This window comes from Elephantulus edwardii, unplaced genomic scaffold (genome assembly GCF_000299155.1).
Source record: "Elephantulus edwardii isolate Elephantulus edwardi_28Jun2011 unplaced genomic scaffold, EleEdw1.0 scaffold00002, whole genome shotgun sequence".
Lineage (NCBI taxonomy): Eukaryota > Metazoa > Chordata > Mammalia > Macroscelidea > Macroscelididae > Elephantulus > Elephantulus edwardii.
In genome coordinates, this window is record NW_006399752.1 from 32372319 (window position 1) to 32388628 (window position 16310).

At 52.2% G+C, this 16310-nt stretch overlaps 1 protein-coding gene across 1 annotated transcript in view; it reads left to right on the forward strand.

Annotated features, from left to right (window-relative positions):
* Positions 1-16310, forward strand: part of CCNK (cyclin K) — a 19813-nt gene continuing 3503 nt past the window's right edge. Inside the window, exons 1-11 of the mRNA XM_006879168.1 lie at positions 1-57; positions 4977-5225; positions 6028-6109; positions 8088-8219; positions 11432-11537; positions 11972-12029; positions 12806-12975; positions 13242-13513; positions 13848-13881; positions 14682-14753; positions 16217-16308. Coding sequence (XP_006879230.1) covers positions 5029-5225; positions 6028-6109; positions 8088-8219; positions 11432-11537; positions 11972-12029; positions 12806-12975; positions 13242-13513; positions 13848-13881; positions 14682-14753; positions 16217-16308 — 1215 coding nt within the window. The 5' untranslated portion in view covers positions 1-57; positions 4977-5028. The remainder of the gene's footprint in view (positions 58-4976; positions 5226-6027; positions 6110-8087; positions 8220-11431; positions 11538-11971; positions 12030-12805; positions 12976-13241; positions 13514-13847; positions 13882-14681; positions 14754-16216; positions 16309-16310) is intronic.

Consider the following 16310-nt stretch of genomic DNA (forward strand, 5'->3'; position numbering starts at 1 on the left):
AAGATGGCGGCTGTCGGCAAGGAGAGACGTCGCTAAGGAGCTTGCCTGAAGCGAGGGGTGAGTGAACCACCGACCGCCGGCTGCGCCGCCCCCTCCCGCGGATCTGGAGGTCAGAGTCGGGTACGGGCGATCGTTGCTGTCCCCGGGCAGAGTGTCTCCTCCTGGGTCCTGCCTCCTTCCGCTGCCCCGCGGTGCCGATGGAAGTTAGCGGGCGACGGGGGTGCGGGGCGGGCTTCGAGCGAGGGTCTGCGCGCAGGAACGGGGCAGGGGGCCGCAGCTGGACGCTGGGCCAGCTCACGGCTTTCACCGCGAGGGGCAGCGGGCATCCCCGACTTCCTTCCTAGTGGGCGACCAAAAGGGTCCGGCGGGCTCTAGCAGCGCGGGCGCCGGCGGCTCTCGGTGCTTTCAGTTCGGAGGCGTGTGGGTCTTGGTTAGGCCTGCGGCTCAGGGGCCTGCTCCGGGGTCGGCTCCGGGATCCGCTCCGGGGTCGGCTCCGGGGATCCGCTCCGAGGTCGGCTCCGGGATCGGCTCCGGGGCCTGGGCTCCCTGGCTTGCAAGCTGAAGGGCCCACTGACGTGCTGGGGCCAGCACTGGAGGGTGGATGTGCGTCCGCTGTCCCGAGGTTGATCGATACAGTCCACTGTCCAGTTTAGCCGAGTTGCGCTTCTTTGGGAAGTTGGAGACGAGGTCCAGAGGTTGTCCAGGCTCTGTTTAAACCATTAGATCGGTTCCTTGAGGGTGGCCTTCCGTGCCTGTCACGCAGGCTGGGGACCGGTGGTGTGCTGTCCACGTCGCTCCTTAGAGGCGATCGGCCGCCGTCCTCACGCCAACGGAAGGGCCTGGGTGATCAGCGGTCCTAGTAGGACGACTCTGCGGGGAGAGGAGTCTGTTCCTAGAAAGGTGTGTCCCCCACCCCCAGAACGGTATACCTGGTTTCTAGAATACACTGGGCTCTGCTGGCGCTCTGGTTGACACGTTGTCCTGAGGACCACATGGTCAGCAGTGCCGAACCCACTGCTGCGCGGGGTCTGCGTCCTTAGAGTTGCGGGGTCTGCGTCCTTAGAGTTGTTGATAGCGACCCTCTGAACAAAAGGCCTAAAGCCACTCTACAACTATGGGCATTTATCAAAGTTCATAGAGTGTCCAGAGGCAAGTACTTTAGGAAGTGGATGCTTCCAGATCTGTCGTAGAATGTTACTGGTTGAGTCGCCTGCGATGCATAGCTACCCTATGTGCAGCAGCTCTGAACCCTTCCCCATCCTGAGCCAAGCTCACTAATTCCGACGCCCCATAGATTACAGCCTTGGAAACCCTACAAGCCTCTGTCCTGTAGGGTCGCCAGGAGTTGGAACCGACTGCACAACAGTGGGTTTATTGCCGCTCGATGAATGGATGGAGAGTTGGTGGCAGCAGTGGTGACATTGGTCAGCATTTCACTTAATAACTCCAGTGGACTTGGGATGCTTGGCTGTGAAATTACCGTGACTGTAAATGAATGTTAGCCAGGATTGTTTTCTTCAAAGTGATGGCCACTGGCAATTTCATGCTAGGTTTTCTTTAATCTAGTTTTTATTATAATTTAATGAATAATTCACACATGTTCATTGATTTCTACATAGATCATCACTTCATTTTAAAAATAGTATTACTACCACAAAGAAAATTTTAATTAGTACTGCAAGCCCTCCTACACCACATGCCTCTGGAAACTATATGAACTTGGAGTAACAATAGCTGTGGAGTTCATAGAGTCGCTGTGAGTCAACTTCGACTCCATAGCAGTCAACAACAACAAGTGAACTTCTTACATTTAAGTGTCATTTCTAATGACAAAATTATCGTATTTTTAAGAGTTCAGTATTCTGGTCTGTGTCATAACTTAGTTCATTTCAAGACATTGTGTTTGAGAACAATGAAATTACCAAGTTTGTAGGAGAAAGGAAAATGTTTTCTCTAAAAAGCCAGCTAGGACAGAGTTTAAAGATTATTAATAAAAAAAAAAAATCTGAGTTAATTCACATGGAATATGTACCAAACAAAATGCTTGCAGATAAGATGGCAAAATTATCATTGATAGCTTTTGAGGAACCCTTAAAGTATAAAGATAAAAGACGGGAGACTTGAAAATGTCGCTCTTCTCACCACAAGCAATCAGATTGGTATGAATGCTAGAATTTATCAATAATCTATTTTAGACTCTTACTGGGAGAGCAGAGATGGAGCCAGTGCGTACTTGGGAAAGGAGAGAAAGAAGAAAAGAAAACAGCACAGATCTGACTTCCCTTTATGATGAGTTTCCTGACAGGGAGATAGATGGGAAATGGCTGAGCAGGTTGACGTGTCCTTAGATCCCTGGGCATAATCTCTCTTCCTAGGCAGAAGAGGAAGTGTGCATTAGGTAAGATTTAGTTGAATGGATTTACAGCCATTCGGATTACCCAGACCCTCAACAAAATGAATTCACACAGTGGCCGCAGTGATGGGTTTAATTAAGCACAGCAGAGATGTAAGGGTGGCACAGAATTAGGGAGGGTTTCAGCTGACTTGAAGACATCTAACAAGGACGAGGAAGCTCTAGTGGCAAGAAGCCACGCCGCAATCCCAAAGGCACGCAGTTCAAATCCACCAGCTGCTGCTCTTTGGAAGAAGGCTGGGCCACCTCCTCCAGTCGGGTTAACTGCCTCTGAAAAGCCACCGGAGGGTCAGCAATGGGTTGGTTCCAGCTCACAGCACCACCAACAAAAACTATTGACGGTGTCCAGGAGGGTGGTCCATAGGGAGTGCCCCAGGGCTTTGCCCTTATCCTAACGGTGGGGTTCCTTAGGGGATGGAGAGGTTTATTACCAGCTTTAAGGGTCTAAGAGGAAAGGCGCTCCGGTGCCATGTTCGGTAAGCATGTTGCTAACCAGGAGTTACCAGAGGCACGCGTTTCGCATCAGTGAGTCTACTCAGTGTAGTCATCGTTAGCTAGCATGCTAGACACTGGGGATCCACATCCTGATCAGATGCTTACATTTGTAAAATCATGTCTGTGTTTGAGATGAAGACCTGACTTGACAAAAGTTCCCGGACATAATGGCCTGCTTACAGCAGTAGACAATGTCCAGATGGGTAGAGTGTGCCTCTCAGGGACTAGTTCAGGATTAGGCCAGTTGCTTTTGTGTCTTTGGCTTTATTCTCTCAGTGATAAATTGTGAGCATACAAACACACAGCTTGGAGGGATCCTGCAGCTCACCAGACACACAGTGGATGTGCTAAGGGATATTAGTAATCTCTCGCCTCTCCTGCACTGTGAAGATCGCATCAAGAGTATTGGTTTCCAGTTTGATTGCTAATGTTTAAGAGGAATCTTGAAAAACTGTGTGAGCTGTACTGCTGTCGGGGTTTCAGTGCTAACGCAGCAGCAGCTCTGAGTAGAATGGACCAGTGGCTCTGTTGGGGAGACATGGGTGGTGTCCTTCCATGCTGTGGACAGAATTGGCTTGGTGGCAGGACAGTGAAAGTGGCCAAGGGTCATGAGCATCCAGATGGTGCTATTAAGAAGGAATTTCTGTACTAAATGAGAGTGAACTAATACCTAAAACCCGAACGCAGCATTGTCCCCTCACAGTGTGCAGCTCACAGTGACTCTGTAGAACAGACGAGAACTAGAGCTGTCTGTTTTCAAGGCTGCAGTCTTTACAGAAGCAGACTGTCTCCCACAGAGCAGCTGGTGGGTCCAAACTGGAGACTTTTGGATTAGAAGCCAAATGCTTTCCATAGCTGATAGTTTAAATGTTCAAAGTGTGATATTATGGTAAAATAATCTATCGAAAGCACATTTCTGAAAGATGATATAAATTTTACTTCGACCTTTTGTATCACCAGCAAAGCGGATTGCTTTTTCTTTGTGCTTACCATGATCTCATGGGTGCTAGACCCACTGTTTGTGACCAATCACGTGCTTTTTCTCTTTACTATTTGAGTTGCATTGAATTTTCCCAGTGGGGTGCCATCACGCTGGTCCTATGTCCTTTTGATGAGCATGTGGGGGTAGTCTGTGTACATCCCAGGTACGCACCTGCCCCAGACTGGAATCGGGAGTGTTTGCAGGAAGCCCTGGTTCCCTTAGAAGGCAGTGGTGGCGAGGAACTCACTATCATCTTTATTATAAGAGTGTTCCTGCTTTTAGGTGCAGCGGTGTATGGGGTCATCTGCTTCTCCCTGGCCTCTCCGGGTGAGAGTAGTGCACTGGCAAGATACAGGATTTGTATAGGACAAAGGAGTTCTGGTGGGTAAGGAGTTGCCCTGCCCACCTGAAAGCATGTGATTGGAATAATCCATCAGCAGCTCCACAGGAGAATATGTGGGCAGTCTCCTTTTGTGCGATTTACAGCCGCTGAAAACCCAGTGGAGGTTCAGCTGTGAGTCACTTCTAGCTGGACAACCCGTAACAGCAGCTGCACAGTGGTTGTTAAGGCCTCGTCTGCCAACCGAAAGCTTGAAGCCCACAGATGGTCTGTGGGAAAAAGATGGGGGATCTGCTTCCATAAAGATGGCAGCTCCGGCACCCCAGGAAGGTTTCTGTTCCGTCCTGCAGGTCTGAGGCAGGAACAACTCAACCACAGTGAGTCTGAATTTGGGCTGGCAGATGGGCACTTGGGTTTTACTGAAGAGCGTATCTACGCCGACATAGGGGTCTGCGTGCGGAGTGAAGGAAGGCAGAGAGGAAAGTAGGAATAGCTGATTCTTCCAAATTCTTGTTTAGGTTTAACGCATTTCAAGGAGGGAAGGAGAAATGCTCTTCTTTGAATACACAGTGAGATTTGGGACAGATGATGGTGTGGCTCAGCGAGGTGAGCTTTGAGCACCAGCCGGCCTTGACTCAACCACGAGTTTCGTGTCTGTGTGAAGTTTTGATCCCAAGTCAGCTCACAGCTGTAGACTGCTTGTCATGTCAGGAATCCTGTTCTAATTTTGCATTTGTCTTTCTCAGGATTCTACCATTTTCAGATAACACTTTGGAAAGAACAAATCTACCTCAATAAATGAAGGAGAATAAGGAAAATTCAAGCCCCTCAGTAACTTCCGCAAACCTGGACCACACGAAACCATGCTGGTACTGGGATAAGAAGGACTTGGCACACACACCCTCACAGCTCGAAGGACTCGACCCTGCCACTGAGGCCCGCTACCGCCGGGAGGGGGCACGCTTCATCTTTGACGTGGGCACGCGTTTGGGGCTGTATCCTGATCCTCCGTGGCGTCCATGCTTGGCACAGGCACTGCCCCCAGCCAACCCTTCCTATTAGATAGTGTGGGCAAAATGCACAGTAATTTCTTCACTAAAATAACTAGTGTCACTGAGTTCCATAGAGTCAGAATCGACCCATAGCTGAGCCTCCAGCAGGTTTTCAGTGATAGTGAATTGCACAGGAGCTCCTATGGCCTAGTGGCAAGAAGCTGTGCCGCAATCCCCAAGGAACATGGTTCGAGACCACCAGCTGCTCCACAGGAAAAGGATGGGCAGTCTCCTCCCATGCAATTAACTGCCTCTGAGAACTCGCCAGGGGGTGAGCTGTGTCTTGGTTCCAGTTCCACGGTACACAGCAACAACAAATTGCACAGCAGATTGCTCACCAGAGTTCCCCAAAACGGCTATTATTGCGTACCCCTGAGTCAGAGCTGAATCCCAGCTGATCTTCTAGCAGGTTTTCAGAGGCAGTAAATTGCACAGGAGAAAAGTGCCTGTCGAAAATATTGTTTCTGGTTTGCTTGGCTCTTCGGGGGTTTGTCTGTTCCTTGTCATTTGACTTGGTAGACTTCACTGTGGGGCCCATGACCACCTGTGAGGGAAGTCGGCACCCATACAGGCCCCCGCGGGCTGGTCATGCGTGCCGAGCCTGGTCCTGACAGCCGCTCAGCCAGCCTGTGTGTTCACTTTGCCTTGCACTTGGTGGTAGTATTTGTTTTCATTGGTTTTCAACATTTAACTGACGCTATAACCTGTGAAAATTCCCGACTGAATTCCTTAACCGAATCAACAGACACTATGATACCCTGGCAACTGGAATAATTTATTTTCATCGCTTCTACATGTTTCATTCCTTCAAGCAATTCCCAAGATATGTAAGTATTTCTGTTTTATTATCATAATTCTATTTATTAGGTCTGTATGTTTGATCTAGAAAACATCAAAAGAAGATGGAGGGAATACACAGAATCACTGTCCCAAAAAGAACTGACTGACACTGAAAAATTTCAGAAAGTACCATATAGCAGGAGCCAGTGATAATAAAGGAGGAAATTGAAGACATTTGCAAAAAATAAAGCCCCAGGAAACCAACCAACATGTTTCAACCAACAGATGCAGCCTTGTATGCACTCACCACCAGTCTATTCCAGGAAATTTGGAGGACAACTATGGTCAACTGACTAGCAGAGGTTCATGTTTATTCTCATTCCCAAGAAAGGTGATCCAACAAAATGTGGAAATTATCAAACAATATCATGAATACCACATGCAAGCAAAATACTACTGAGGATCATTCAGAAACAGAACAGTGCATAGATAGGGAACTGCCAGAAGGTCAGGCGAGGCTCCAGAGAGGTTGTAGCCCCAGGGATGTCACTGGTGATGTCAGACGGGTCCTGACTAAAAGCACAGAATACCAGAAGAATGTTTGTACTTAACTGACCATGTGGATTGTGAACCTAGACCAAGAGGCTGTTGTGTGAACAGAGCAGGGGAACGCGACATGGTTTAGAATTAAGAAGGGTTATATTCTCTCTCCATACTTATTCAGTCTATATGCTGAGCAAATTACGAAGTCATGAACAATTTCATCCTACTTTGATTCACAGTCAACACCCTTGGTACCAGAAGACATAGTACACCGGGAAAGTCTACAGTAGAGACCTCTCCAAATTATTGAGGAGCAGTAATGTCAGCTTGGGGACTAAGGTGCCCCTGATGTGTTCTTTCTGATTGCTTGCTGTGCATCCAAACACTGGACAGTGAATAAAGACAACAAAAGAAGAATTGATAGTTTTGAACGGTGGTGTTGGAGAAGAGTACTGAATATCCCGTGGACTCCCAATCAAAAGAGCAAACCAGGCTATCTTGGAAGAATATGCTTCTTGGAGGTGAAGGTGATAAAGCTTCGTCTTAGATACTTGAGTCATGTTGCTAGGAGAGGCTATTCCCCAGAAAGACACATCAGATTTTGGGGGTTTTTATTAAATGTAGGCTAGTAGAGCCATAATCCTTGTTGTACTTTGGTTTAAAAGTTTACTTGTTTTTTTTGCCAATATAAATGTGAGCTTATGATTGATAAATCTAGTAAAGTGATGACAGCAGGTTGGTTAGAGATTGAGTATGTCAGATTCACTCTAGCTCCTCGTAGAACATGCACTTGAAGGCAGCAGCTTTCTTCCCCTTGGCTGGGTCTGTCTTAGCTCTGGGGAAGATTGAGCCAGTCTGCAGTAGGCTGTGGAATGTGTACAAAACAGTGGTTGAATTTTGGTTCTAGGAAAAATGCAGTGAGGAGAGAAGCATTCGGGGTTAGGACCCGGGAGGGGACACCAACCAAGACATGCTGGCCTGTCTGCAGCCTTGGTTAGAAGAGAACTGAGATTGTTCTAGCCAGGCCTGCAGCCTTGACTAGATGAAAGATGAGGTGTGCTGACCAGGCTGCGGCCTTGGAAGCATGGCGTGTGTCAGAAGGCTGACACACTTGGATGCCTGTCCCCCAGGTAGGGAAGGAGGGACCAGGGCAGAAGGGTAGTCAGGTGAGAACTGTAACATCAGTAGGTAAGCAGTGACTTGACTGCAGGATTACGCGTGGAAGGCACATTCTGTGTCCGTGTGCTGAGAGGTCACCGTGTTGTGTGTCCATGTGTTCCTCACTAGCTTGAGGACCTTGGGTCTGGAGGCCATGTCCAAATGGTTTTTGTGTTCCTGGCACACATCCTGGCATTCCTCCAGCATGACTGAGGAAGCACGGTGTGCCCTGAGAGGCCAGGCTTGTGTGATGGCCACCAGCCCTGGCCCTGAGTCTGGTAGCCTTGGAGAACTTGACCTTAGGACCTTTTCTCCCTGTTTCAGGTGACAGGAGCCTGTTGTCTCTTTCTCGCTGGGAAAGTAGAAGAAACACCAAAAAAATGTAAAGATATCATCAAAACCGCCCGCAGTCTGTTAAATGATGTGCAGTTTGGCCAGTTTGGAGACGACCCAAAGGTAACTATCTCCTCTTTCTCACCGTGACACCACCTGGTAGTGGTGACGGAGGCCCCTGTGTCTGCCGGTCCCGGTGCCTCTTGTAGAAAGTCTGATCTTCTGTAAGAGCAGAGGGAAGACAGCATGGTCTCCACCGTGCAGGGCAAGGCAGTGTGCCGAGCCGTGTTCTGAGAGGGTGGAACAGGAAGGTGCATTTCAGGATGTAGGTCATCCATCCATCCGTCCCTTCTCTCCTCCGGTGTCGGCCCCAGGGGCCTTCAGTGTGCACCACGGCTACCACACTGCAGGCCCATGGATGCCCTCGTTGTGTTGGTGCTGTCGAGATGACTCCAGCTCTCAGAAACCCCACCCAGGGGCGTCTCCTGAGTGGTCCTCTCTAGGGAGCAGCATCCTAGCTGTTTCTCCCACAGAGTGTCTGATGGGTTCAGACCACCCACCTTCGGCCTGCAGCCAGGTGCTTAACCATGGTGCAACCAGGGCTCCTGGCTACCATATAGCACCACCCCCCTCACGGGCAAAACTGGGTGGATTATTGGTCACCACAGAACCGCTCCCTGCAGGTGGCAGACAGTCGGCAGGTTAGGAGAGTGTTGTGGTCGAGGACCCAGAACCCACAGCGCAGCCGCCCTGACTGCCGTGCAGCCAGCGCCCTCTGTCTCAGCCTGTGCTTTTCTTAACTGGCCTGTACTGCCGCCTGTAGTCGTCCTCTCTGCCACTTACACCACTGTCAGGTCAGAGCATACTCAGAGCTGACCCTTCAGCGGGTTTCAGAGGTGGTCATCGACGTGCGAGGGAGCTCTGGTGGCCAAGTGGTAAGAAACTACACTGTAATCCCGAAGACACGCAGTTCAAAGCCACCAGCTGCCATGCAGCAGGAAGATGGGCCTTCTCCTCCCAGGCAATTAACTGCCTCTGAAAACCTGCCGGAGGGTCAGCTGTCAGTCGGTTCCAACTCAACAGGACACAACAGACGAACCACATGGGAGGAGACTGCCATCCTTCTCTTATGGAGCAGCTGGTAGATGGGAACCGTCAAAGAAGTTCACTTATGGGTGAACAGCCCATACGTACGGACTGTGCCATCAGAGCTCCGTCTCTGCCAGGAAGGCTCTGTTAGGCACCAGGTGTGAGCAGTGAGGGCTTCCCGGGGTCAGCCTAATTCCCTCCTGACCTGCAGTACAAACCCAGTGTTCCACTTACCTGTTCATAAAGTGCTGAGCCATTAGGAATGCACTGTTTTTTTTAATTATTATTAAATTTTATTCATTTTAATGAACATTTACAGAGATTTGGGGTTCTCATTCATTCATTGTTGCACTGTTTTCGCTACCCTCCTCCCCAGTTCGTTCTTCTCCCCCCCCCCAGGAATGCATATTAATAGCAGTTAAAACCCTGCAACTCTAGAAATACCGTCAGTGCCCATGGGCAGGTCACGTCACAGAGCAGAGGGCCGTGTGTGCGGTGTGGACAGTTCACTTGGAGAAAGAAGGTGGTCAGTGAGCACCAGGAGCTGTGGGAGAGGCCTCTCTCCTGTGACCCTCCTGTGTCATCATCGGGTCCAGGCACAGTGGCGTGGCCATCCCGATAGGGCCCTTTGGGCAGGGCCCAGTCCCCACCCTCTTCATTAGGCACAACAGAGACTTAAATAGGGAGCGGGGATTAGAGCCCCGGTGCTGTCATGGTGAGTGTGCTCCTTGGCAGGGAGACAGGCAGCCACCCCGGGCGCCATGCTGACTGTGCAGCCAGCACAGATTTGCCTTAGCTGGTTGCTCTGTTTTCTTTCAGAATGTCAGTCTGCTGTGTGTCTAACAGCACTTGGTTCAGCCCTGTGTGGCACTCACTGTAAAACAGTTGGCAGAACAAGTGTGGTCTTTGCTCCTGTGACTCGCAGGGGACAGATAGTGCTGTGAGTAAGCTTCTTGAGTGTGACCTGTAATCATTCGCTACAGGATCATTTCAAGGTGCTGGGAAAGACTGCAGCAGGCACACCGCAACTGGTTCCACAGGCTGACCTCCATGAGACGTGCCCTTCCCACACAGCAGGTCCCCTCACAGCGTCCAGCACAGGCTGACCTCCATGAAGCATGCCCTTCCCACACAGTGGGCCCCCTCACAGCGTCCAGCACAGGCTGACCTCCGTGAGACGTGCCCTTCCCACACAGCAGGTCCCTTCACAGCGTCCAGCACAGGCTGACCTCCGCGAGGGGTCTTCCTCGATTAAGATCCGACACAGATTGACTTCCCTTAAGGATGGGCTTTACACGCAGATCCAGCCCTCGGAGCATCTGACAGGCTGGCTCCCCTGAGGGGTGCCCTTTACACGCAGCCCCGGGCCCTCGGAGCATCCATCAAGCTGGCTTCCTGGAAGCCAGTAGGCACATTTGGTTGGAAGAGATTTCTAAATTTAGAAGAACTGATTGAAGCTTCTGGGAAACTGGTAGTGGCAAAAACATGTCAAAACACCGAAATAATAAAGTTAGCTGAATTTTTCAGATTGTTGATGTTTTGAAGAGTTTAAAACACTTTGATACCAAAACGCTTGGGAAACCAGGATGGAGAAGCCTGAGCCTCACAATGTCAAAAGGATAATACTCGCCAGAACTGTTCAGCGTTCTGGGTGGCAACACTCTGCTCCCTGGAGGCCAGGCAGCTCCGTGGACTCTGCCCAGACCGGAGCTCGGGGGCTCCTTCAGCCATTAGTGATGGACTTGAAATTCTTCGCAAAGCCTTTCCTTCTCTGCAGCCATGGAACTGACATCCTCATCCAAGCTCCACATGTGCCCGAAGGTGCCTGAGTGCTAGGGGCACGCAGGGACATCACAGGCAGCCAGAGGGGAGGCCACTTCCAGCAGCAGAGAGGTCAGAAACCACGTGACCACAGACGTTAAAAACTTGGAAAATACTGAAGCCCAAAAGGCATCTTTTCTGTAAATTCAGTGAGTCCTCAGAGCCCTGGCAGCTTTTCCTTTTTCTGAATGGTCCCAAGTAAAGTAATACTAAAATTCAGGTAAGGAAAAAAACAAGCAAAGGGAAGAAATAGGGTTTTTTTAAGTAGATTCATGGAACGACCCTCCCACGTATGAATTCCCTTTGATCTAATAGATAGATCAGTGAAAGGCCTGGGGGGGACACACATGAGGGCGAATGTAGGGAGGTGTTTTGCTTTTGATCAGGCAGCATTTCCAGTAAAGCGTCGGTTCCTCTGTTTGAAGGAAGAAGTGATGGTCCTGGAGAGGATTCTGCTGCAGACCATCAAGTTTGATCTGCAGGTGGAGCATCCGTACCAGTTTCTCCTCAGATATGCAAAGCAGCTCAAAGGTAAGGAGAAAGAGTATGGAGAGAAGGGTCACGCTGGGAGCTGGGGTCCTGACAGCCCGCTGACAGGTGTGGCGTCTGGATGGCGTCCCCACAGGGCAGCTTGCTGGACACGGCCTCGCTACCTTACACTGCTGCCCTATATGCACAGACACTCCTGTCAGCTGGTTGCCAAGTGACAGGAGGCAGGCACATGAGTCAGGATTTTTTAAATAGCCTAATAAAGTCTGCCTGGAGCCTGATTTCCTGTAAGTGGTGGCTTAGCTTGGGTCACGTGGGGAATGGACAGCAGCAGGTCCGACCCTGGTCAGGGCAAGTGCAGTGAGGGGCCCTCAGCACCCAGGAGACATGGAGCAAGTACTTGGTACACATAGGAGATGTTTCTTTTCTTTTTCTCTGTATTACTATTAATTTACCTTTTCCCTTCCACATTTTAGGTGATAAAAATAAAATTCAGAAGTTGGTTCAAATGGCATGGACATTTGTAAACGACAGGTAGGCTTATTGAAATGCTGACTTAATTATACTGTCTTTAAAATAGTCCCTTCTAGACCTTCTCTTGGGGCCTGATGACCAGGCCCAGGGCTGCTTTCTGCTCCAGCAGACCACCCTCATGTGGGAGGGAGGCTGGAGATGTGACTCCCCCATACTGGTGAGAGAGCACGTCTGTCCTGAGAGTCCAGGGACCCGGAGGCCCACAGTCGGGGCCAGAACTCAGGCGGCACACTGCAGGCCCCCGCTCCTGCCATCCGAGCACACCTCCAGCCTGCTTACATGGTGTGTGATCTCCCGGGAGGTACCATTTCAAGGAAGAGTTGAGTTTTAGGTTGTAACAGTTTAAAAAATAGCTGTTTCCATTTGTATTTCATGACAGCAGTTTGTAAAGGTGCTAGTATTCTGGATTCGTTGAGGCACAAATTGATAACTTATTTTGGTACCTTTAGAAAACCAAACATAACAGGCGGCTAACCACAGGTGGGCACCTTAAATCCATCAGCCACTCTGGGGAGAAAGATGGGCATTCTTCTCCTGTAAAGATTTATAGCTTCAGAAATTAGACATCAGGGCCCTGTGGGTCAGGCTTTCCCTGATGCCAGTGGACTCTTGGTCTTAACAAAAACTTTGTTTCTTCATTTTAATGTGATATGCTCGATCACGTTTGGATAAGACAACATAAAACTGTCGTTTGGGGAGCGAGTGCGTGCCGGGCACCGCTCCTGACGCCGGCGTCTAACCGCATGGTGCTGTCTTCTCCCCTTCCCGTGGGGCAGTCTGTGCACCACCTTGTCGCTGCAGTGGGAGCCTGAGATCATCGCGGTCGCGGTCATGTACCTGGCAGGACGCCTGTGCAAGTTTGAGATTCAGGAGTGGACTGCCAAGCCCATGTACAGGAGGTGGTGGGAGCAGTTCGTTCAGGACGTCCCTGTTGACGTTCTGGAAGGTACTAGGCACACCGGGCTAAGGGAGTGGGGGGGTGTTCCTGCCGAAGAGCCTGAACCCCGACAGTGGGACCCCCACAGAGCCAGCCATACTGACCCACATTTCCTAACAGTCCCCACTTTGCCCCTGCATGCTGTGCTGGTGAGTCCAGACCCCACGTGGGTGCCGTGCACCGTGGGGATTGGCGGCCACAGCTGCTGGACATCCGGCATAGGTACCTCTCTTGAAATGCCAGCCCGCGTAATCCTCTTGCCACTTGTCCTTCAGACATCTGCCACCAGATCCTGGACCTGTACTCGCAAGGAAAGCAGCAGATGCCTCACCACACCCCCCACCAGCTGCAGCAGCCCCCGTCTCTCCAGCCCTCACCTCAAGTGCCACAAGTGCCACAGCCACCGCCCCCCCAGGGTCCCGACCCGCCCCCGCCCCAGCAGAAGGATGGCCAGCCACCCGCCCAGCAACAGCAGCAGCAGGCTGCCCAGCCGCCGAAGAAGCCATCTCCGCAGCCCAGTCCACCCAGACAGCTCAAACGGGCCGTGGTGAGCGGGCTGGGCCTGGTTAACGGGGGCGAGGGTAGGGGCCCCCGCAGACCTCAACCGCTGGAGGAGACCTGACCAATGGTCACACTGCACATCGGGGGAGTGTGTGCAGAGGAGCCTCTGAGACCCCGCCAGTCAGGGCAAGGGCAGCAGCTGTCCCCCAGGCCTGCACCCCGGCCAGCAAACAAGCGAGACACAGAAGCATCCTGTGGGTCCCAGGGTTTGCCTGGTCAAGTTCAAGCACAAACACTTCCTGTCTGTGACCTTGGTGGCATCTGGGTGACTGTCCTCGGTGCTAGGATCTGGTTTAACGTTTATTCCTCTCTTAAAACAGGTAGTGTCTCCCAAAGAAGAGAGCAAAGCAGCAGGTAAGTTCCTGTTCCCACATTTGCAGTTTTACTTACTCGGGGGTCAGAACCCTAGGTCCACTGGTTCTCGGTTTCGTTTCCTCTGTGTGGACCTGGAACCGGTCGGCGAGTCCTCTGTGCCCTGCCATGTCATGTCTTCCCTCTTCAACCTGCGTGGGTGTCTGGCTTGTCCAGCAACACGTTGGTGTAAATGGCGCTGAGCTGCCCTGGCGATGCTGAGTTTGGGGTCGTAGCCCATCACAGTCAGCCTGTGTGTGGGACGCCACTTTGATGACACAGGAGAGGTGGAGAGGTGGTGGGCACAGGTGGTCAGGTGGCCCTCCCTCTGAAGACCCAGGCTTGGTGGCATTACCATGGCTTGTGGGGCCTGTCCCTGGACTGTGTCACTTTGTTGAGTACCACTGAGTTGAAACACACACCTGGCTGACCGCCTAGCAGGTCTCCAGAGGCAGTAAATCCCACCAGAGAGTGTCCGTCTTTCTCCCACGGAGCAGCTGGTGGATTTGAACCACAAACCTCTGGGTTGGCAGCACAGTTCCTCCCCACTAAGCCAGCAGAGCCCGCTGTGCCCGCGTAGCACTGGCTGAGCTGTTGCTCCACTCTGCTCACATCCGAGGAGAGCTGGCGGACGGGCTGGCTCGGACCAGGTCCTGTGGGGACCCAGCTGCCGTTTCCCTAGAGCCTTGTCCTCAACGTTGAGTTTTTTGAAAGTCAACAGTCGGTTGTGTTTTGCTTCTCACCTTGTTTATCTGCATGGGGCTGTACAAGACGTGTCTCAATAAGACTCTTTCTCCTTGCAGAACCACCACCACCCAAAATCCCCAAACTCGAGACCACCCACCCACCACTGCCTCCGGCCCATCCCCCTCCAGGTAAGCTTGTGTTGAGTTGGCCCAGGGCCACCTGGCTCTGTGTCCGGGGTCCTGGGACAGCTGACAGGGTCCCAGGGCGGCTGACGCCTGAGGGTCTTTGGAGGACACCTTAATGTACCAGATGCTTCATGTGTATCCTGGGTGCCCTGTGTCCACCTCCCCTTGGAACCGTGGGCTGTGCAGGCGTGGTGGCTCTTAAGTCCACTGCAGGAAAGCAAGTCCTTCTTGTCCCTGAGCATGTCTCTGATCGGGTCTTCCTGTCAGGCTGTCCTCTCGGCCCAGGGGTGGCTGGACAGCGTGTAGGTCAGGGGAGGACACTTGGAAGGGTGCTCAGCCAAGCCGAAAGCTTTCCCACCTCACCAGGGGGTGGGGACAATAAAAATAAAATGTAGCAATTCTAAAGATTTCTGGACTGCATGGACAGTGCCCCTGGCCAGCCCTCACTTGCCATAGCAGGTGCCCGTGGGCTATTCTGTTGAGTCATGGTGGTTTAGGAGCTTGGTGGGACCAGATCATTGTTCTCCCCCTTGAACCTCACTGGACTATTGCTGGTCACGGAGCACCATGAAGCCCGGTGCTGGCGTGGGGCCTGGGGTACGAAAGCTGTCTGGGAATGAGCGATGCAGGAGGAAGTGAGGACAGACCAGCTCGGGTCTGGGCCTTGGACATCGCGTGGGTGGGGGTGAGGGGAGGACTGCAGGACTCGTCAGTGCATCCAGGTGTATGTTTCCTAAGGACGAATGAGAAAGAATGGCAGAGGTGTCCATGTGTCAGGGAAGAGGAGGTGGGCTGGGGGTCTGCATTGTGAGAGCACGTCAGCCTGTCCCAGCGGGAACACAAGTGCACTGCCGACTGCTGGGAGCCCACTGCTAGGAGGGGGACGGAGGTGACGCTGGTGCCCCGTCCACATTCCTGGAGCTCCATGCTGTGCCCCTGTGGTCAGCTTCTAGGTGGACCATAGGCCCTGACTAGCGGCTTGAGCAGAGCAGGTCTGTGGAAGGCCGTGGACTGAGCCCTGTGCAGAACAGTGTGGAGCCCACAGCTGGTTAGGGCTGACTCCCCACCACCTCGTGACCTGGGCGGGCCACGTCTTGTCCACTCCTGAAAAGTGATGCACCACCCACCCCGTCTTCATTCACCTGGCCAGCTCAGACTGGCACTGGAGCTTCCATGTCCTACAGCCTCAGGCTGTGGGTGGGGAGGCCAGGTGATGGACGGGGTGCCCTCAGTTGTGAGTAAGGAATAGGGCTCAGCCAGGCCCTGCTCAACTGGCTAGTGGCCAGCACTGAGGTCCAAGGACACCTGCCCCCGAGTGACAGCTGCTCACTATGTCCAGAGGTGGTCAGGGGAGGCCGTGCGCTGCCAGGCAGGATCCCCAGCCAGGCCCTGGTCAGTGGGCAGCGCTTGCCTGGAGCAGCCCTGAGAACAGCAGACTGACCTCTCCGGTCTTTTCTCCTCCACAGACCGGAAACCTCCCCTCGCAGCCACACTGGGTGAGGCCGAGCCGCAAGGCCCCGTGGACACCAGCGACCTCCCCAAAGTCCAGATCCCCCCTCC